General features: G+C 38.0%; 2 protein-coding genes across 2 annotated transcripts in view; both read left to right on the top strand.

The window, feature by feature from the left end:
* LOC144634922 (2-oxoadipate dehydrogenase complex component E1-like) overlaps positions 1 to 9,060 on the top strand; it is a 28,099-nt gene extending 19,039 nt beyond the window's left edge. Inside the window, exons 14-25 of the mRNA XM_078493978.1 lie at positions 356 to 444; positions 866 to 1,143; positions 2,356 to 2,538; positions 3,712 to 3,851; positions 4,731 to 4,887; positions 5,414 to 5,514; positions 6,354 to 6,455; positions 7,051 to 7,113; positions 7,197 to 7,379; positions 7,883 to 7,946; positions 8,046 to 8,131; positions 8,678 to 9,060. Of these exons, the coding sequence (XP_078350104.1) occupies positions 356 to 444; positions 866 to 1,143; positions 2,356 to 2,538; positions 3,712 to 3,851; positions 4,731 to 4,887; positions 5,414 to 5,514; positions 6,354 to 6,455; positions 7,051 to 7,113; positions 7,197 to 7,379; positions 7,883 to 7,946; positions 8,046 to 8,131; positions 8,678 to 8,791 (1,560 nt within the window). The 3' untranslated portion in view covers positions 8,792 to 9,060. The remainder of the gene's footprint in view (positions 1 to 355; positions 445 to 865; positions 1,144 to 2,355; positions 2,539 to 3,711; positions 3,852 to 4,730; positions 4,888 to 5,413; positions 5,515 to 6,353; positions 6,456 to 7,050; positions 7,114 to 7,196; positions 7,380 to 7,882; positions 7,947 to 8,045; positions 8,132 to 8,677) is intronic.
* Positions 9,061 to 10,327: 1,267 nt separating this feature from the next.
* LOC144634908 (RNA helicase aquarius-like) overlaps positions 10,328 to 21,404 on the top strand; it is a 33,839-nt gene continuing 22,762 nt past the window's right edge. Inside the window, exons 1-21 of the mRNA XM_078493951.1 lie at positions 10,328 to 10,664; positions 11,472 to 11,525; positions 12,427 to 12,467; positions 13,216 to 13,251; positions 13,439 to 13,484; positions 13,620 to 13,694; positions 14,399 to 14,473; positions 14,588 to 14,650; positions 15,064 to 15,132; positions 15,339 to 15,439; positions 16,383 to 16,459; positions 16,595 to 16,659; positions 17,516 to 17,572; positions 17,942 to 18,001; positions 18,101 to 18,152; positions 18,673 to 18,734; positions 19,347 to 19,450; positions 19,945 to 20,044; positions 20,523 to 20,594; positions 20,851 to 20,899; positions 20,996 to 21,088. Coding sequence (XP_078350077.1) covers positions 10,590 to 10,664; positions 11,472 to 11,525; positions 12,427 to 12,467; positions 13,216 to 13,251; positions 13,439 to 13,484; positions 13,620 to 13,694; positions 14,399 to 14,473; positions 14,588 to 14,650; positions 15,064 to 15,132; positions 15,339 to 15,439; positions 16,383 to 16,459; positions 16,595 to 16,659; positions 17,516 to 17,572; positions 17,942 to 18,001; positions 18,101 to 18,152; positions 18,673 to 18,734; positions 19,347 to 19,450; positions 19,945 to 20,044; positions 20,523 to 20,594; positions 20,851 to 20,899; positions 20,996 to 21,088 — 1,426 coding nt within the window. The 5' untranslated portion in view covers positions 10,328 to 10,589. The remainder of the gene's footprint in view (positions 10,665 to 11,471; positions 11,526 to 12,426; positions 12,468 to 13,215; positions 13,252 to 13,438; positions 13,485 to 13,619; positions 13,695 to 14,398; positions 14,474 to 14,587; positions 14,651 to 15,063; positions 15,133 to 15,338; positions 15,440 to 16,382; positions 16,460 to 16,594; positions 16,660 to 17,515; positions 17,573 to 17,941; positions 18,002 to 18,100; positions 18,153 to 18,672; positions 18,735 to 19,346; positions 19,451 to 19,944; positions 20,045 to 20,522; positions 20,595 to 20,850; positions 20,900 to 20,995; positions 21,089 to 21,404) is intronic.

Raw genomic sequence — 21,404 nt, 5'->3', positions numbered from 1 at the left:
CGTTAGCCAGTCCGACCCTATATGCATGTACAGTTGAATCCCGATAACTCGAACCCTCAGCAACTCGAACTCCCGCTAACTCGAACCTTTTTCGATTCCCCTTCAGGCCATGTTCTTACTAATTTTACCCTCGATAACTCGAACTCCCGATAACTCGAACCTTATTCGATTTCCCTTGAAGGTTCGAGTTATCGGGATTCGACTGTATAACGTCAGTTCGAATTCTTGGTATTGTTTACTGTAGGATTTTGTTGGCAGACCGATCTCTCAAACGTCCAAGGGAAACGACTTTTGTTTCACTGCATACTTCATCATAATTGAGTCTCTTGTTAATTCTGTTAATTCTGTTTTGTAGGAATTGGTTCGTGCATGTCGACTGGCCTTGGAATACAGAATGAAATGTAGAAAGGATATAATCATTGATATGCTTTGTTACAGACGATGGTAAGTTTGTTATGGGTTAGTGGTTTCAAGTGTTTATAAACAAGCTTCTCCATACGGGACTGAATAAAACGGAAAACTGTTATTCCTCTATTAGCCCGGCTCTCAAAAACCCCCTCCCCTTTCAATACTTAGCCCCCTCCCCGCCTTTAAACGTGCATGAAATATCCCCCCCACCCGGGTGGGGAGCTCACTATAGAATTTACGGTACATTGAGTGGAACTAGAGGGAGGGGGGATGATTAACGTTTGGGACATCGAATGTCATTTTACCTTTACTTGCTAAAAAAAAAAAAAAAAAAAAAAAAAAAAAAAAACCAAAACACACAGCGCAGCGTCATAAAACGTGTCAAAATTTGTTCACCACTACAGGGAAAAATGAAGGTGATGTGTTTATGAATGTGTTTATTCAATTTTTGCTACAGGGGTCACAATGAAATCGACGATCCTTCTTTTACACAACCAGTGATGTATCAAGTGATTGAAAACAGGCAAAGTGTACCTGACATATATGCCGAGAGCCTGGTTACTAGGGGCGTGGTCACATATGAAGACCTACAGAAAGACGTGGCTGATTATACGGCATGTCTTAATGATGAATTGAAGCTTTCAGATAATTTTACACCCATAATGAGCCACCTTGAAGGGCATTGGAAAGGCTTGGTGCAGGCCAGTGAAGATAAAATTACTAGATGGGATACAGGTATAGGGGCATTAGAAAAAAAAAAAAAAAAAAAAATAAAAAAAAAAAAAAAAAAAAAAAAAAAAAAAAAAAAATAAAAAAACAAATTCAAACCCCAAAAAAAAATCAAAAAAAAAAAAATTTTCGATTCCAAACGAAAACTAACATCGCACGATTTCGTCATCTCACAAATGGCTGCTTTTACACTAGTAGATGAATTAGGTAGATGTTCACTGTCGCGTTTTTACCTAAGTTAACGGACGTGAATTCTGCTGCCTTAACGTAGAGAATAGAGAAAATGTATGTTTCACTTGTGTCTGCGAAAAAATAAAAAAATGTTATCGTTGTGTTTTCACGCTTAGACGAGTTATCTGTCTCGATGGATAACTTCTGGGACGTGTTTCCGTTTGAAGTGTGAACACGGTCGATGCAAGTTGATCCGCATAAGCGCCAGTTTTCGTTTAATAGTCTTTTTGCGGCAATCTAATTGGCTAATTCTTCGCAAGAAAGTTTTAGTTTAACCTTCATAAATGTCTGGCCTACGCCAGCAACCGAAATCATCGAGTACATTCCAGTCTGTTCAGCTAAGGGTTGTGTAGGGATTTGTTAATCTATCGTTTATCAGTGAAAACTACGCGGCTTTGTTAAAAGATTCAATGTTCTTTTCGATGATATAAAGTAACGGTGTTTAATTATTTTTATTATTAATTACTTATACTATTTCTCTTTGTTTTTATACTATATTTTAAGTAGTAGATAAAATATGAGCGGGAGATTTATATGGGCGTTTACAATGGCGAGCCGATAGGCGAGCCATTGTAAACGGTCATACAGATCGGACGCGAAGATTTTATTCTACTTGTGAAATGAAAACAATAAATTGAATGCAAAGTTTTGTTATGCGAATCGGTAGAGATCTGTATCAAAAGTTAATGAATACTAATTAGCTGAGCAGGAGTCTGTATCAAAAGTTAATTCTATTGTTTGATTTGTATTGGGGTTTACAGTTGTGTACATGTGATCTGAAAACAGTGCTGGGATTGGTTTGCACCCTCATGAATAGTTAATGAATTTTACAATTATTGACATGCGCTTTTTACATGAACCTCCGGCTCGGATAGAGAGGGCAATCTCATCCCGCGCTATGACTTTAATAAATTGATTGATTGATTGATCTCTATAGATAGCAGTTTGCAATGCAAGTCTTGAATGCCAATCAACTTCATTTTTTAGGCTTTCCTCTAGAGGGCTTGCTGTTTGTGGGAGCCAAGTCAGTCGAGACACCGGACTCATTCAACATTCACCCGCATCTAAAAAAGACTCATGTGGAAGCCAGGTTAAAGAAACTTCAAAATGGAATAGGGATTGACTGGGCCACAGCAGAAGCGCTGGCTATCGGAAGCCTTCTTTATCAAGGTTACTAATTTAACAAAATCTCACATTTTCGCATCCTTAAAGGGACTAGGTTACGGTATTTAGGTAATTTTATTTATTTTCGTTAATAAGAACTCTAAACTTTAAATTGGTAGAGCAAAAGTTTTTTATTGACATTCTCATACAAATTGAGATAAACTTGGAAAATGTCGGGCCGCGTTTTTCAAGTACCTGAACGCAATCCGTTTTAATCTCTCGATTGCCCATCCATGCCCTTCTTTGGTTCTTCTGTTTCTTTTGAGTTCTTCTCTTCGTTATTGTAAATTTTAGTAATCTATGAACAACAACAAAACAACACAACTTTATTTGCACCCTTTACATCATTAAATTAACAATACAATAAATAAAATAATAGTAGTGCATGGCTGCCCAGAATACCACGATTGGCAACAAGATTGGGCAGCCATACTTAGTTTTTATACAATAATTTATAAAAAGGTCAGGTATATTTAAATTTACATAGCAAACTATACAACACACAAACACACAAAAACAAAACTAAGTAGGCTTAAAGAAAAATTAATGGAAAAAAAGATGGAAAATGACGTTTACGGACAGGTTAACTAGCAGAGTTAAATCTAGAGTTATAAATATGAAAGGTTCAGTTGGTCAGTGCCCAAATTGCCTAAATTGCGTGACATAGCCCCTTTAAATAAAGTGATTTCAAACAAACAGTACCATCTGATAATTCTGCTCAGAAGCTTTCATTTGAATGGAATCTACAGACTTGAAAGTTAGAATCACTTTGTACAGCATAATAAATAGTACCCATAAAGTACTGCTTAATAGCTTTCATTTGATTGGTCGCGCAGTAGAGTTTTCTTCACAGACAGGCAGAACCACTTTGTACAGCATTCTAAACAGTAACCCTATGAACGAACTGCTCAATAGCTTTTTATTGGAATGGTCACACACTAGGGTTTCTTCCAAACACTTAAAAGTTGCAACCACCTTCAACAGAAAAAAAAAAGCCTGAAAAAAAAAATTCTGACTTCAACGGGATTCGAACCCGTGACCTCCCCTATACCGGGACCATGCTCTACCAACCGAGCTCTGAAGCTACACATCGAGCAGCCAGGTTAACAATTTTAGTTCTGTCAAATATTTAAATACTTGATAAAAATCAGATGTTTGCTCTCATTTGCTGCCTCGCAGGATATCAGGTGCGTTTTAGCGGACAAGATGTCGGGAGAGGAACGTTTAGCCACAGACACGCTATGCTGGTGGATCAGCAAACAGATGAGATGCACGTGCCACTTAACAACATGTCCGAACAACAAAACGCATTCCTTGAGGTAACTGATGGTGCACAGCCTCAGTCAATCAGCTTCATTACAATTTATCACTATCTCGAATTTTTAACCCGAAAAATTACATACTGACGTATACTGATGACGTACTCCTACAGCGGTCCATGTAGTGTCTCTGATTGGTTGATAATTGCGCGCGAAAATTCAAAACTGAACAGCAACCAATCAGAGATAACAGAGGTACTACATGGAGAGCGACATTATCAGTATGGAGTTTTTCGAGTTGAACCTCAGGGCTGAGTTGTTCAAAGTACGATTAAGCTTATCCAGTAGTAGCATAAATTTTGATTTCAGTTTTTTTAACTTTTAAGTTAGGTTTTGTGTTCAATACATTTTACGCCCTCCAGTTGTGCCGTCAACTAATCCCAAAATCCACAAAACATACATGTAAGGAATTTAAACACTTTTATACAAGAGAAATAGAACCTTGAGTCGATCAACTCCTAATCCTTTTTTAATACGAACAAATAAAAAACAGAAAGGCTGACCTGACCGTACGATAGAGGGATTGAACTTGTATATTTTCTTCCAAAATTTCGTCAGCACGGCCTGACTTGATCAGGGAATGAACAACTAAAAAAAAATCGTTACAATTTAAACAACCAAGACAAGGTTAGTGTTAATCGCCTTTTGAGCAACTCTGCCCAGGCGTCCCTACTGAGCGTGCCAAGGGAAACATTTCTTTTGACAGAATACTTTATGTCATGACCCACATCAATTTATTGAACTCTTGTTTATTTGGTTGTTGGTTGGTTAAATGTAATTCGTGTTATTTTTATACTAACGTAAAGGAAAAAAAATATTTCCTATTTCTATGGCAAGTTTTGATTCTGCGCTGAATGAAATATCTCGTCTTTCTTACAGGTGGTAAACAGTCCTTTATCAGAAGAAGCCTGTCTTGGCTTTGAATATGGCATGAGTATTGAGAATCCTAATCACCTCATCATCTGGGAAGCACAGTTTGGAGATTTCTTTAATGGAGCGCAGATCATTATTGATACATTCATATCTGGAGGAGAGGGTAAATACAATGATTATTGAATGCTTCCTCGTGGTATATCAGCGAATGTTCAGCATTTTCCATTTCGCATTAATTTTCAAATGATTATGCGAATTGAAGGTTATAGGTTAGAGATGATAAATGATATGTTTCTATCCAAAAATGATATTCCCCCAGCTATACGCTGCGTCAAATAAATACTCATTGGTTTTATGGTGAAAAACTTCGGATCGAGCGGTCCGGGTTCGAGAACTGGCTGGGGTCACTGTGTTACGTTTTTTGCAACACGGTCTACTCTTCACTGATTCAGGAGTTTAAATGGCTACCAGCGATTTTTTTAGGTCATTCTGAGAAAATAATGGAGGGCTACCCTGTTATGGACTGCATCCCAACCAGGGAGGGGAAGCAATACTCCTAGTCGCTTCATGCTACATGCAGAAACCGGAATTTAGCGCCTGTTCTGATAGGCCATGTATCCCCTCGCCCGATCCCTAATCATCTGAAAACATTCTGGGCAAAATCATTAAAGGTTATGTTTACATTGCAGCAAAGTGGCTGTTACAGAGTGGTCTGGTGATGTTACTACCTCATGGCTATGATGGCGCAGGACCTGAACATTCATCTTGCCGAATGGAGAGATTTCTTCAGGTTTGTATCCACTTGTTGATCTATCAGTATATTGTATATTTCGAGGCAAATTTCTCACCAAATAATGAATGAAGGACGGACGTCAAATAATTTCCGTGAAATTTGTTTTTTGTTTTCGTGATATGTGTGCGGCGAACGACGCTTCGCCACTCCTCGTGAAAGGCGGTGTATGAAGTATGAAGTCACGTTTTGAATAGCGATGTGCGCGAGGTCTAAAAATAGAATGCAAATGAATATAACCCCCACGAGGCTCAGAAAACTTCAGCGTGTTCAGAGAGAAACAGAGGGAATCTAGGCGAAGTTTTCGTTTTATGAAAGTTTTTTAGGGACCCCGGCTCTTTTAGAAAGTGTCTTAGGAAAATCGTCCGCCATTTCGGTCTGTTTGTCTGAGTCATGACGTCACTCGCGCGCTTTGCTATTGTTGCTGTTTTCTTTTGGTTATTGAACCAGATTAAGTTCACGCTAGTGTTTTGATTGTAGCTGTGTTTTTGGTGAAAAAAAAAAGAAAAATCTTTTGTCATCTATGGTAGATCTGCTTATCGACGCAAAAGGAAAAGTCTGCGCCAAAAAACGTTGTTTTGAGCTAAAATCGTCGTTGAATTACTAGTCTTATGATCCAATCAAGACAAGAGCCAGCCTGAGCGCTCACAAGCATTCTGTGAGTGTTGAAAAGCAGCTCAAGGTGCTTCGCAACTTAGGTAACAAAAACCGCCAGATCAGACAACTCTCGGAGACCGAATGTCGTCATCAACTGGTACTTATTCCCCCTACTGTTATCCATTTGCCCCAACTCTCCTCGCCCCTCCATTTTAAAGTTGAACTTTCTCTTATCTTGACAGTTGACAGACAGTCAAGAAGATGGAGTGGATGGTGACAGTGTTAACATGCAGATAGTGAACCCCACCACGCCTGCGCAGTACTTCCATCTATTACGTCAGCAGGTGAGGCGAAATGCATGACGGGAAAGTTGTGGCATTGCAAGTTACGTCTTCTTTAAAATCATTTGCTCTGTAACCTTGACTGGGGAGCAAAAAAGACGAAATCAAAAGACATTATAACTCCTCTCGATTTCTCTGATTCTTTGACTTGAATTTAAATTTCGTTAGGCTTTTCATGCCCGTTTTCTTTACAGTTATGCGAAAACATAGCGTGAAGGAAAATATGTTTATTTACCTCCTCCCCCTTGCGATTTTTATTTCACTTGCGCACTCCACCATGTTAAAAGAAAATAGGAATGTATAATTAGGCCACAAAAAGCGTCGAACATGTTTGAGGTTATTCATGACTCTTTGAATTTGTATATTTTGATTCCTCGCCATTGAAAACAGGAAAAGTCGACGATAGTTGACGCTAATAGTAGCTACCTACAGTAAATACCTTCGGGACCACCATTTGGTGTCCGGACTACAGGAAGTTCGTAGAAACAAGAGTTATCTTCAGTAATTCTTATTCGCGGGACTTCAACTCTCCTGTCCGTGATATCGGTGTCCGTAATATTAAGAGTTGTCTGTAATTGTTTTTCTTTCTCTCTTTCAGATGGTTCGAAACTTTCGCAAACCTCTAATTGTCGTTGGACCCAAACTCCTGTTACGATTTCCAGTAAGTACAACATTCACCTTGGCTGTTTACTCTTTGCCGCGTGTTGAATTTTTTATAACGTGTTTCATTCGTCTATTTGCCAGGCTGCTGTATCGTCCCTTAAGGAGATGGGCCCTGGGACCCATTTTAAACCAGTGCTAGGAGATGACACTGTTAATAGCGCTTCAATAAAACGTGTAGTGTTCTGTTCTGGGAAGCATTACTACGCGCTGGCCAAGCAAAGAGAAACGACCAACAGCGTGGATACAGCCATTATAAGGCTTGAGGTAAGAGTCTGATTTAGTAATGGCCAAATTGTGTCACATCGCGAGAACTTATTCCGGTTTCCGTGGCATTGAGCGACTAGGAGTATTTCCACTCCCCCTGGATGGGTTGTCATTCCGTTGCAAGGAAACCTCCAGCATTAAATTCGCCGGTACCCATTTGTACACCTGGGTCGAGAGAGGCACTGTGAAAGTAAAGTGTCTTGATCAAGCCACCACGGACAGGGCTCGAACCCGGACCCCTCGATCAAGAGTCCAGCGCGCTAACCACTAGGCCACTGCGTCTGCCTTATCTACAAATCTCGCCGAAAATTTCAATTTTACTGACTGACAGAGAATTATAATTACGAATGTGTTTCAAGCACTTAACTTTCTTTCATAAGAAATTGCATTCTTTGTAAAAGTTCATTTAGTAATATTAATGCATTTTAAAGTAAAATCCTATTTGGAAGTTATAAATTTGTTTTTAAAGTTAACTGTTTTGAATTCCTCTGTTTTGTCTCCAGTCCTTGTGTCCGTTCCCTGTTGAAATGATTCGTCAAGAGCTTCAAAAGTTTCCTGGAGCGAAAGGTAACTGGCTTTGTTAAATTCCTCCTCTTCTGGATGTTGTATAGGACCATTTATGGAGCTAAATAGAAAACGTTGAAATTCTTTTACATTCCATTTTAGAATTTGTTTGGAGTCAAGAAGAGCACAGAAATATGGGAGCATGGAGTTTCGTGTCGCCGCGATTTGAAAACATTTTAGGGATCAAGGTAAAAATGGGTGCTGTTAGGCTCCCACTAATAACTGGAAACATTTTTAACCACTTTTGTCCCAAGTCTGGCATGAAAGTTCCCCTTGCTCTTTTATAAAAAGCTGAAATAAGTGGAAATCTTTCTTCGCGTGCCCAATTCATTTTTCCGCTCAAGTGGCGTCTTATCTACTCAAAGTGATCAGTTAAAGAATCGGTTTTGTGTTAGTACTTTGTCGAAGCCAAAAAAAAAGCAACAACAACTTATAGACAATTTTTTGCCCCGACAAAGGGCTTACAACGCTTGGAACATCAGGTTTATAGCAAGGGTTTTTATTTCAACCGACCGACCGATTGATTGATGAGTATCTAGGTTTTGATTAATTGATTAATTGATTGATTGATTGATTGATTGATTGACTGACTGACTGACTGACTGACTGACTGACTGACTGACTGACTGACTGACTGACTGACTGACTGACTGATTGATTGATTGATTGACTGATTGATTGATTGTATTTATTTATTAATTTTTTTGATACACTTGTTCGTTCTTTCTTTCTAGCTCCAGTATGTTGGTCGCAAAGTTATGTCTGTGCCCGCAGTGGGTATTGGGAAGTTGCACGCACAAGAAGTGACTGACATTTTGAGTGGCACGTTTCCAAATAAGGCGAAGTAACTGCACCACAAAGCACTACCAAGATGGACGAAACCTATCCCGACCCCTCCCACCACAAAATGGCTCTCCGTGTTTTTATTGAGCTGAGCTTGTTGCTTCTGAAAAACAATGCTGAAAACTAGGGCTACTAAATGACGTTTTACAAACAAGTAATATAAATTAAACAAGAACAATAAATTATTAGTAATGTATTAACTAAGATTGCCAGACAAGCATTTTCAAACAGGTAAAAAATGTGTTAAAGCGAGAAGCTTTGCAAAAGACCTGGATCAGCATTGCGCGTCCCAAAACATAAAAATAGGGTGTTACATTTCTGTGAGCAAGACTCTCTTGCTATAAGTTACCGGTAATAATATTTATATGGATGTCTAAAGTATTTTTTTTTTAACTTTTACTTCTCACTTTTAAAATGAATGGTAAAACGTAAGGAAGAATATAAAATTCTGGGTATTTCATCGAAAGCGACAATGTGGTATGAAATATAATGAATTTTCTGTTAATCGGTGGTTGTTTGTGCTATTTTATTTATCGTATAATACAAGTATCAACTTATCCCCAGCCGAAGCTCGGTTGGCTCGATTTCCAGCCGTTTTGAGGTTCTGGTTGTCATTCTCGTGTAAGGAAAGGAACGCGGGTCCGCTAAACGGCTAAAAAGCCGAACCAACAGAGAAGCGATACAACATCACAATAAAAAAAATTGCATTTGTGGGTTAAATACTTGTGTGAAAACTTGCGCAGTCTACCACGCGTGCTGGGTTCCTCTCAGTCCGCATTAGCCATAGGAACTCCAGACTGCGCGTCCCAAAACACCAGACCTAAGAGGTCACAGACTCACAGCTTTCTTACGAGAAATAGAGCCAGCCTTCAACTGCCTAAATGCCGAACTGCTCTGGCGCAATAATCGTTTGTGTTCCGCGGAGCTACTATCTGGACTTCTCTCTCAGAAGAGTTAAAGAACTGTAGATCTTTAGTGTCTTTCAAAAATCAGTTGAAATCCCCGCTCTTGAGCAAATGGCTAAATGACTAGTTCAAACACCTTTGCATCGTTTTAATGTTGTAATTGTAGTTTGTAGATCGAACTTTTTTACCATGTAAATTATTATCAATTTTGTCTCTTTTTTAAAATTATTTAAATTGGGTATGAAGATCCCTTTGGGGAACCTCATAAACTTCATTCTATTCTATTCTCAGCTCCATTGGCACGGACTCTTCATATTTCGAAAAGTCGTATACCGTAAAATTCCGGTTATAAGCCGTCCCGGTCCAGCTTATAAGCCCCCCCCCCCCGGTTATAGGCCCATCTATCTAGAACACATCGTCCGATTATCCCTCCCGGATATAAGCCCCTCTCTGCTGAATGACAGTGCTGAACAGGGCTAAATGTTCGTCTGTAACGCAGGCTATATTCACATGTCAGTAAAAAACTCTTAGCGAGAAAACAGCGCGTATTTTCTCAAATTTTCTAAAACCTCCGAAGACTGGGTATGACAATGATCGAACTCATCCCCAGGTTCTTCTCGGCGCTAATGCGCACGCTATTTTCAAAATGGCGGCAGAATGTTCGGAAAAAGTGCAAAGTTGTGACTAGTCAATTCCGCCCTAATCAAGATAAACATTGCTTGGAAAACGCGAAATATTTCAAACGGTAGCCCAAAGGGAAATGCTGAGCTAGCTGCATAAACGTACAATAGCCTTGAAGGAGTGCAAATCCAGCAGATTCTATACGTTAACGTAGAGTCAACGTTGAAAAAGCTTGTCAAAATATAACACGTGCAAAAGGATACTTAAAAGGGACGAGATGAGCAAGAAAGCTGCAGGCCGAAGGAACGCTGTTCCCACAGTGGAGCAGATCTCATCGGATCGAATCACTCAGGTACGTAGAATACAGAAATGAGTCTCTTATTAAATTTGATTAATTCCAGTCGGCGTTAAACTCTTTAGTTTCGATTGGCTGCTTGCTAAGCGTAAGGTTCTCGATCTCTCCACTAACCCATAAGTCACGAGAAACAACTGGGGTAAAATAAATTCCGTGTAGAAATAACTTATGTGAGACATATTTCTAGACATTAACAGATCCTTGTGATAACATGTGCAGTAAATAAATATTGTGTCTAATACCCCAGCCGGGAGTGTTTTCCCGCTCATTCTCGCCTTCTCTCTTGCGCTCCTTTCTGCCTCTCCCCCCCTTTCGCTCAACGCTATCGGCGACACACCGTCCACCTTCACGCCACATGTCCACTCGTGGCGGCTCACGCTCACGGTAGCTTGTCCGGGCAGTGGGCCTTTCGCTTGTTTTCCTTACAGTTCTTGGGACGGAGTCGCGTGTTCCGTCCCTGAGTCACATCGCCATGTTTCGGGCTGCGACATGTGGTCGCTCGTTCTTCGTGCCGGGTCGGGTGCCGCTCAACCAAAATATTCGCATTTCTCTATCTCTCGTTCTGTCGGGCCGAGTCAGTGTTCGGTACTATCTCAAAACAAAACTATAATTGTTGCACTAGCAAAATCTATAGTTTTGAGGAGGATTGGATTGGTTTTCCGTGGAATTCTAGAGCTGCGGGTATGTGTACCCGCTGCGGGTATCTAGACACAATGGTAAATAAAATCAGGATTATGCAAAAAGTCGAGAGAGACTGAGACCCCATGTACTCTGGCTTAACTGTGACTGATTTTGTTTATATAGCTTGCAAACCAGTACTGGACTCCTGGAAAAGGCAAGAAACCCTATAAACCTCAGGTACATGACTGCATCTACAATTTACAACCTTTTGTGCATGCAGGAAAAATCAATACCTTATTACATGAAATTTTCGCGACATGTTAATTTCGCGAATTTTGCGATTCAAAAATAATCGTGAAATAAAAGTGACGCAAACAATAAGTGTCGCGAACATAACATGACACGAAAATTAAGTGACTCACATTATGTCAATAATCAAGAAAGAAAGAGCTTAGTACCACTGAAGGAAGGAATTTTCGTTGTAAATGGATGTTGTGGTGAGGTCAATTGACTTAAAAACAATAATTTGCATACAAGCAATCTGCTGCATGAACTGCTTGTGGACACTGAGAACTGCTCTGTTGTTACTGTTGACATTTAGTCCCGCCATTGCGTTTTTGATGTTATTGTTCCTTTGATAAAGTCGTTGTAGGACATGTTGAATAATATTGCCAAGGAAATGTAAATTGTGTCTTATATTACTCAAAAACGCAAAATTAAGGTGATTTAAAATACAAAATTTTTGCAAAATCGTGAAATTTAAATGTTGCCAAATATGAGCACCTCAAAATCGCAACCATTTCATGTAATAAGGTATATTGTAGTTAACCTGTCTGTCTAATGAGCTTGTCAGAATTAAACTCTCTGGATTTTTTTCGTTAATTGATTTCCTGCTACGTTACTTAATTAAATACTTACTTCTCGTTGAGTTTCACTTTTAGTTTATCGACTGGGACCATTGTGATTACTTTGAAGGCCAAATTTTTTAAAGCTTGTTACTGCTCTTTAATGAAGTGCTCTTGTCGCAGACAATTTATTGGTAGGCTGAACACCGGCCTTAGCTTCACACTTTATGCACATGTAACTCTTAACTCATTCACAGATTTAAAACATTAATTCTGTTACTTTGTTTGTGTAGATTGTTGATGACATTTACAGAGAGGAAATCAAAGGAAGCAAGTAAGTTCCATCACACAAAGCTATTAATTTTGTAAAAAAGTGGACAAAAATACATGTAGAATAAATTAACAGTTTCTTTTGTTTTAATAAATAAATTTAGTTTTAATAATTTATAAATAATAACTAGGTTCAAGATTTTAATAATAAGTCAGCCACCCTTATAGTTAAAGCACCCATTTATACTCCTGGACAGAAAGACAGAAACATGCATGATCTAAGTACACTCCACACAGTAACTCTGGTCGGAACCAGGCAGGGTCCAATGCACATTAACTTTGAGTTTCCCTTCAGTTAAAGCCTGCATTGGGCAAAAGGTTTCAAACCACAATTGAAAAATGTTTGTACCCATTTCCTTTGTCTGAAGTGGCTTACTAGTCTAGCAAACACCTAAGAGAGGTGTCTGCCTTTAAGGGAGTTCAGTTACAGACTGAGGAAAGAAGCCAAACTTGGTCAGAAACTGCCAGCCAATGTACAATAATCTTGTCTCTCTTTGAAAGGTGTTGACTGAGAGTTAACTACATGTATAAAATCTCTTGTCCAAGAATGCAGCATTATACAATTAATAAATAATCCTGTCCATTGTTTGAACATGGACCTCGGTCTGTGTATCCCATTTAAAAAAATAAATATTCTGATTAGTGACAATGAATCAGTCCAGAACGAGATTTGATTGTCTGACCAATTAAAGTGCTTCATTTATATTTTGTGTCTGAATTGATTTACACCAATTCTTATTTTTTGTGTCTAGGTTTTCCGTTAAACGTGCTATGCTTCTAGAATTCAGGTACATGTTTACAGTCAGTAATGATTTCCCAGGTATAAAATTAATAATAATTTATTATATTAAACAACTTGCATAGAGGTCTTGCTTAGAGGGCTGATGGCAGTACTAGTTCAAGTTTGACTAGAATGTCATTATTCCTCTTAGGTATTTTCAATTAACTATTATACAATTATACTTATTCTTACAGCCAGTACCTTGAGAATTATTTGTGGCCCAACTTTAATTCAACCAAGGTTTGTAAATTGCTCAATGACATTTTTATTAATTGTCTTCAGAATTTTTCTATAGTTGATATATACAATTTAAGACTTTTTTTTATAAATATAGTTATTTATTACTAAATGTGTCCCCACTTTACTTCCTCACAGGCTTCAGTGGAACATGTAATGTCAGTTGTAGTGATGGTGAATGAAAAGTTCAGAGAAGGTGTCCCACCATGGGAGGTAGTGAATTTTATTGTTTGTATAGATCTGTATAGTACTGTGTGTGTCATGAGGCCCTGCCAGGGTTAATTCCGTCAAGCGACATGGCCCAAAAATTAGTGCTGTCCAACACATAAAATAAAATCACAACAAAAGGCAACTCTTTTGAAAAATCTTAAATTTTAACAAGGGCAAGCAATTTTCCTTCAATTCAACTGCTGACAGCAACAGGAAGTGCGATAAAACAGCAACACGTGACATTTTTAAATTTACATGTAGACAAGCTATACAGGATCGCCCCGTCTGGCAGGGCCTATATGATAATCATGGCCTATTAATTTTGAAAATTTAAAACTGGTTCAAAAAACTTTAACATGTTCGTCAACATCAGTTGACAGTCACTGTGGTCAAATGCAAAATCCCCAATTAGAAAAATAATGCATTCAAGGGTGAAAAGAGTAAAAAAAAATAGATGATGTTACTTGGGAGGGGGGAGGGGGGAATAATAGCAGATGGAAGGGGTGGGTAAGTAAGGATGGTTGAGGGCTTTCAGAGACTGCGAGGAAGGGGAGACATGTTTTTTATTTTAGTTTCCTACTATCGTCTATGGTACATGTAATTAACCTCATAACATCTATCTTAACAATAAGCGACAAAAGAATCTGCTTACTATATTCAAAATAATTATTTTTATCAATGATGTTCCTTTATAATTCATTCTGCAGTCATTCAAGCAAAACCCTCAGCAGTTCCATGGATTTTTTCAACGCATTATGGAAATAAGCTTAGCTGATGACGATGTATGTAGTCCTACAAGCTGTTAATAAATTATTGTTTTATGAATTTTATGAATTGTTAATCAGTTATTTTTAATATTTTAATAATTATATTGTTTCATTTTTGTTTTACTGCAGGTCCTGACAATCAGGGAACAGTCAATAATCTTGATCTTTTTGATCCACTGTTTTAACAGTCTGGTAGGTTCATTAAGAATAAATTATTATTTTTTAAGCTACCATCTCTAAATTCGATCAGCAGGGATTTGCTACAGCAAAAACATAAGAAGAACCAAGAAAGATTTAATACTGCTCCACGTTTCAGAGTCATCTTGACTCCATTATCAAGAGACTTGTACAGTATGCAAATAAGGAACGCTACAAAATAAGCATAAAACAATGAACGGCCTAAACGAACACCTAAGGTGTTTATGTTCCATCCGTGCTAAGGTGTTCGTTTAGGCCGTTTATTGTTTTATGCTTATTTTGTAGTGTTCCTTATTAATTGCATACTGCTACTCCGAAACATCGAACAGTATTACCGGTAAATCTTTCTTGGTTCTTCTTATCTCTAAATTCAACCTTAATTGTTGTTGCACTTCATTTTTTAACAGGAAATGGATCTTATCAGAGAGCAACTACAGCACTTGGTGTCTCTACCGATGTGGATTTGTCTTCTTCCGGTATTTTTGTTTTTGCTTGTTTTTTTGTGGGTTTTTTTTCAAGATTTTCTAATCAACATAGAATTAAAGCATGTCCATTATTGAATATTTTCTTTTAACCATCCATATTTTCAAATGCTAACCTTCATTCAAACCAAGTGCAAAATTTTCAACACTTCCCCCAGTTTTTCTTAACTAACCAGATACTGTGTTTGCTTTTGATACAGGAACGATTAGAACAGGAGTTAAAGAGTGTACAAAAGTATAGAAAATATTGGAATCATATAAAGAAAAGAGACTCACAGGCAGATGATCAAACCAAACAAAAGTGAGTGCTAAACTAAATATCAAGGCATTTTACACGCGACAAAATTGACGCGATAAAAAACGCGAATGAGAAAAGTCGGAAAAAATGTTAAGAAACGGGTTTAACATAAAAAAATAACTAATTTTTGAAATTCCGTTAATAACATGTATCGTTAATTTCCTAGAATAATTATATATTAATTGGCAACTCAAAATTAGTTTACAGATTGAAAATAAATGATTGTATAAAAAGCATTAGTGACTATGAGCCCTGCTGAGTAGTCCCCTTGTCATGGAGTATTTATTCAGTGCATCACAGGTTACAAATCTAACCCCCAGGATGTTACCCAAAATTTACACATGCCCTGCCCAGAGCTCGGACTTCTTAATCCAGAAGACAATACCGTAAAGTTCCGTGTATAAGCTGCACCCGTAGATAAGCCGCACCCCCGATTTGGAAGCTCAAATTTCGAAAAAAAAAAATACTCGGACGCGGCGGAAAGGCAAGCGTTGAGGTGACTGGCTGGCGTCACTGCAAACAGCTTTGCAGAGGAAAGAAAAGGCAGTGAACAACAACAAAGTTTTCAGGTTGTTATATGTTTATTCAGTGGTGTCTTAAAAAGTTTTTTATGAATATTAATTAGGCCTTTGGGAGCTCCAACCATAGATGTTTCCGTAGATAAGCCGCACCCCCAATATTTGACTAAGATTTTAAGGAAAAAGGTGCGGCTTATACACGGAACTTTACGGTAATTACTATTCTAGACATTAGTCAGGCCACCATGAGTCTCCCACTCAAGGCTACTTCGGTAATTTAATGTATAATAATTATTTTAGTCTTGATAAGGACCTAGCCCCCATTGAATGCCTACACTTTACACTATAGTATTATTAAAATGAAAAACATTCTTGAATTCACTTCTTGATACTTTTCTGATTATGTTACAATTTAATTTTGTTTTTAGGCAAGAGAAGGAGAGAAAGTACTTGTCTAACCTTGTTCAAAAGTTTCTAAATATCTTGGACTCTATTTCAGAGACAGGTAAGAACTTGGTGCAATCATTAAATGCCGTGTCTATAAAGCCATTGTATTCAAATAATTATAACACTTGTAAATTATACAGTCACCTGATTGTGCTATTATTGTTATTAATTTTTGCTATTACAACTTTTACAGGCTCTGTTGAAATGGATAAAGTTCACTACTGTGAGAGATTCTTGGAACTCTTGGTGGACTTAGAGGTAATGATTCAAAAAGAATATTAAAAAAACTAGTAATAAATTATATCTTTAAGTCCAAGGCAGTACGCGTACAGTACGTCATGTAGTTTTAGCACATTCCATCACAAGTCTTCAAGGTTTTCTCTGAAGGAAGAAACCTCAATGCTGGATTTGTGAAAAAAAGAAATTTGACTTTGTGATTCTGTGTAAAGTTTTCCTTGTTAGCCAAAGATCATGAGCAATCTTTAATTTGTTACTTAGAAAGTTTTTCCTTCATTAAACTCCTCACTGATTCATAAACTAGCATGCCAGAAGACTGTTTTGTCAAGGAAAAAACTGGCCTTATTCTGTTCTACACTTAAACGACTAGCATGCACTAATTATATTTTAATTGCAAAAAATTTTTTATGGAAAACTTACTTGTATGTCAGCAGTGGAATTTGGATTTCTCAAACCTCTAAGGGAAAATTGGTTTGAGAAATCCACTTGCAAAATTCATTGTAGTGTTTGACCAAGTGAAACAAATCCAAGGGAAACGAAGGGAGGCTTGAGAAATCAAGGGTTCAAGAAATCGGGATTCGACTGTATTTAGATTCTGGGAGTTAAGGACTAGTTCACAATGCTCTTGATCTGTTAGATAAGTGCTTTTGTTTCATCCTTAGCTTGTTATTAGACACAGCATTGCTTGCATACAAATGTAGCTGGCAGTTTTTTTGGGCCGCGCAAGGGGTGAAGCGGGGACAATGAGTGGCGAAGCAGGCTTACTTGTGCATGCATTCGCCCCCCCCCCCCCCAAAAAAAAAAAAAAACCTGCCAGCTATGCAGGCTAGACACAGCAGCATTGCATAATGCACCTTTGACTTTTTTGTAACAACAGGCATTGTTACCAACAAGAAGATTCTTTAACACATTGGTTGATGATCATCATCTTGTGGTAAGGAAACTTAACATCAATAATCATTGACACTTTTTACTTTGAGGGGGGCCGGAAAAGAAAAAAAAAAATTTTTTGGGCCCTTTTTTTTTGCTTTAAAAAAAATAAAACAAATTTTTTTATTGTTTATATAAAAAAACAAATTTATTTTAGTTTTGGGGAAACCCCAAAAAAAAAAAAAAAAAAAAAAAAAAAAAAATTACGGAATCCTAACCAATTCCCTCTATTAACTATGATTGTACATAATTATGTCAAAAACCCACCTGGGAATGTAACATGTACACAAGTAATTTCTGTTTTTAACCATGAATTTAACAGACAAATTTATTGGAGCTAGTGTTTTCAGCAATTTGTGTTATTATTTCACAGGTAAAATGCCATCTTTCATGTTTGGCAAAAAGAGAAACTGAAGGAAGGTTATTTAAGCAAGTAAGTGTTTGGACAAACCTTAAGTGGACAGATTCCTTGAAGAATGCACAAAAACAAATCCATCACATTACTTTGACCTCTGGTTTTTTTCTTTGACAGCTACTGGATACGCTAAAATTCTACACTGGTTTTGAAATCAATGATGTGACAGGTAGAATATTTTCCTATTGTATTGGTAATATTACTTTTTAAATCTGAAATTTTCAGTGTTTCAATTAAAACGTTTTTGATTTTGGCCCCAAAATTTTTTTTTTTTTTTTTTTTTTTTTTTTAAAAGGCGCCGCCCCCCCCCCGCCGAATTATCCTCGTTTATAAAAAAATGCTCGGTGGGTCGCGCGGCCGCCTGCGGCCGTGTGCGGCCACTGCGCGACAGCGGCCGCGCGTGACCGACGCGTGTTTGGATCGGATTCTTAACCTTTTCCGTAGATCAGATTCAAAATTTCATTGTTTAGCACTGACCGCTTAAATAGCATCTGAATTACATATTAATAAAATTTGTTTTACGAATAAAGAGCAGACAAGCAAAAACTTGCTGAAAGATAAGCAAGATTATGTCATAAAATTAAGGGAAAATTCCTGTACTGCGCCAACTGGCTGCTTGAGCTTCTTGCGCATTATACAGTGTATAATTAAATATTAATTTAAATTAAATCATTTGCTGTTGCTCGTAGGAATGGCTCTGACTGACCATGAAATGGTTGACATTCATTACAACAAAATGGCTTCTCTACAGGTACATGTACTTTACTACTTAATGGTGTTATAACGTAATTTTGTCTGGCAGAGCCACATAATCCGCAAAATAAATGTGCAACATTAATCGATAGTGCACAGCTTAAAGCATGGACCAGTTATGAAATCGCATCAAGATCCTTACACAAGAAGGAGTTGCTATAAAACACAAATTATTCCAAATTTAGAATACAAGTCCGTAGTCACTCTATAATGACTTCCCAAATTAGGTAAAAGGTTTACCTTAAGTCTGCGTCGAGCCTAGTGGCTCATCAGGCCAGAGCTTATCCCAGTTTTTGTCGCATGATGTACATGTAACAAGGAGTGTTTCTACTCCCCCCCCCCCCCCCTGAATGAGATGCTAGTTCATCACATGGTAGGGTAACCTCCAGCATTAAACTTACCGGTAACCAATTATAAGCCTGGGCCTAGATGTTCAAAGGGTGGATAACGCTATCCACACGATACATCACTTTCAGGTGGATAAGTGTTGACAAAACAAACTACTCTTACTTGTGTAAACCAAAGTTGTTTTTCTGCGTTTTATTTGTATTGCAGAACAGACACACAATCTGCACAATGACTTTTTTACCTTTTTTTTTTGTTTTGTTAGCGAGCTGTGTTCAAGTACTTTCCCGAGCTCAATGACTTTGCTATGAGTAACATTGCCAGTATTGACACAAGGGAAGCTCTACTGCAACATTTTGGGTCTCTATCGTAAGTCTTCTTTTTTCAGGTTCATGGTGTGTATAAATTAGGCACAAATTAGCTTTTGGAATACACAATGCGATTTCTTGTACCTGCAACAATTTGAAATTTGCAAAAAAGGAAAGTGGCTTACTGTTAAATGCTTTCCGTAATAACTATAAGCCGGATATTAACTCCCCCCCCCCCCCCCACATTCATTTTTTTTCATATAGTCATACTGTCATACGTCTTTACAGAACAAATTATACTTCCAAATGTAAAGACAAAATATGCAATTACATGTAGGTAATGAATGAAGTTGCAAGTAAACCATAGATCACAATGTTTATTCAAAGAAACTTCCTCAAGTCCAAGGTTTATAAGCATCTTGTTACGCTATTTTATAAAATAAATGCTAAACAATCTCTCCAAATTCGCCGAAAATTACTGAAGTGAAAATTTAGTGTACATACAGTATTAAGGTGCATGACAGACTCCACAAATCCTGGTATGTTTGTTTCCAGGAATAAAACCCTTCACGAGGTAGCATCATATCTGAAGCTTTTGCCATCCCCAGATGAAGCCGGTGTGGAGAGTAACCGTGAATTTCTCTTGGAGATGTTGGTATGACATGGTTAAGGCCTATTCAAACGGAGTCTCGAGTAGTCACAAGTTGAACTCGCGCACAGGCTTGCGTTGGGTGGCCAAACGGACTTAAATTTACTGCTTAGTGAATGCAAGCTGCTGAGAAAAGCCATTTCAAGACAGTCAAAATTAAACCGAAATGCACGTGTTGTGGGTTCGTCGTGCGTTGACCTACGATGGTTCGCTAAAAGATGAAAAACGTGCGCTGACTTTGGTGTAAATTCGATCCGACCAAAGTTAACACAAGTCATCGCACATTCACGCAATTCCTGGCCAAACTTCCATCTATTTGTGACTCCGCTTGCGCTTCATAGCTTCAGTAAGCACTCCGTTAAAAGAATATTCTTCTTTTTCTTTTGTGTTTTTTTGCATGTAAAACAAACTCTCTTTGTTTTAAATAACTTCTCCTTTAGGTCATAGAGCAGTCTTTACTTCAGCTTCTCTGCATTTGTTATAGGTGTCTAGACATGAGCGACGGCTTTCTCAGATTGACGCTATAAATGAGATGCCCCTCTATCCTACAGAACAGGTACCTTGAACATTTATTGATACTGTTTAATGCCCAGCTGGAAAGACCACTTGCACTTTAATGAACCCGGGGGGGGAGGGGGGGGGGGGGGGTCCCTCGCGCTCGCCCACCCCCCCCCCCGGAAAAAAAACGAGGCGCCTGAGGAGGAGGCTGTATAGGCGTCTAGATTTTATTTATGTTTTATGAAGTCCTAAATAAAAGGAAAAGTAGTTACACAGTCTAAGCATTTTATGAAACGTTTGTTTTTATTTTTCAGATTTTGTGGGATGAAAATATTGTTCCAACAGAATATTATTCATCAGAAGGTACTTAGCTAGATGTTGTGTTGTTTCTTTAGTTCTTCATAATTAACCTCATTTTTGTGTCGACATTCATTCATTGTTTTCTTGTTCTTTCCACAGACACATTAGCTCTTCCAAAGTTGAATCTGCAGTTTTTGACCCTTCATGATTATCTTCTGAGAAATTTGAATCTCTTCAGACTGGAATCTACATGTATGAATAATGTTTTTTGTTGTTGTTGTTGTTGTTCTTAATGTAATTTGTTTGTTTTTAAACAACTATAAATAAATATCAATAAATAAATCAACTTAGTTTTACGAGGGTTGCACATAAGTCTTTCGACTGACAAACCTGTGGCCCCCGGACTCCCAATCGAATTGGAATTTAGAAGTGTTGGTCTTTGTGGAGGGAGGAAAACCGGAGAACCCGGAAAAAACCCTCTGAGCAAGGACGAGAATCAACAACAAACTCAGCCCACATATGACGCCGGGTCTGGAAATCGAACCCGAGCCACAGCGTTGGAAAACGT

The sequence above is a fragment of the Oculina patagonica genome, chromosome 13 (assembly GCF_052425735.1).
Source record: "Oculina patagonica isolate OP01 chromosome 13, crgOcupat, whole genome shotgun sequence".
Classification (NCBI taxonomy): Eukaryota; Metazoa; Cnidaria; class Anthozoa; order Scleractinia; family Oculinidae; genus Oculina; species Oculina patagonica.
Note: the sequence above shows the minus strand (reverse complement) of the source record. Positions and strands in the feature narration are given on the sequence as shown.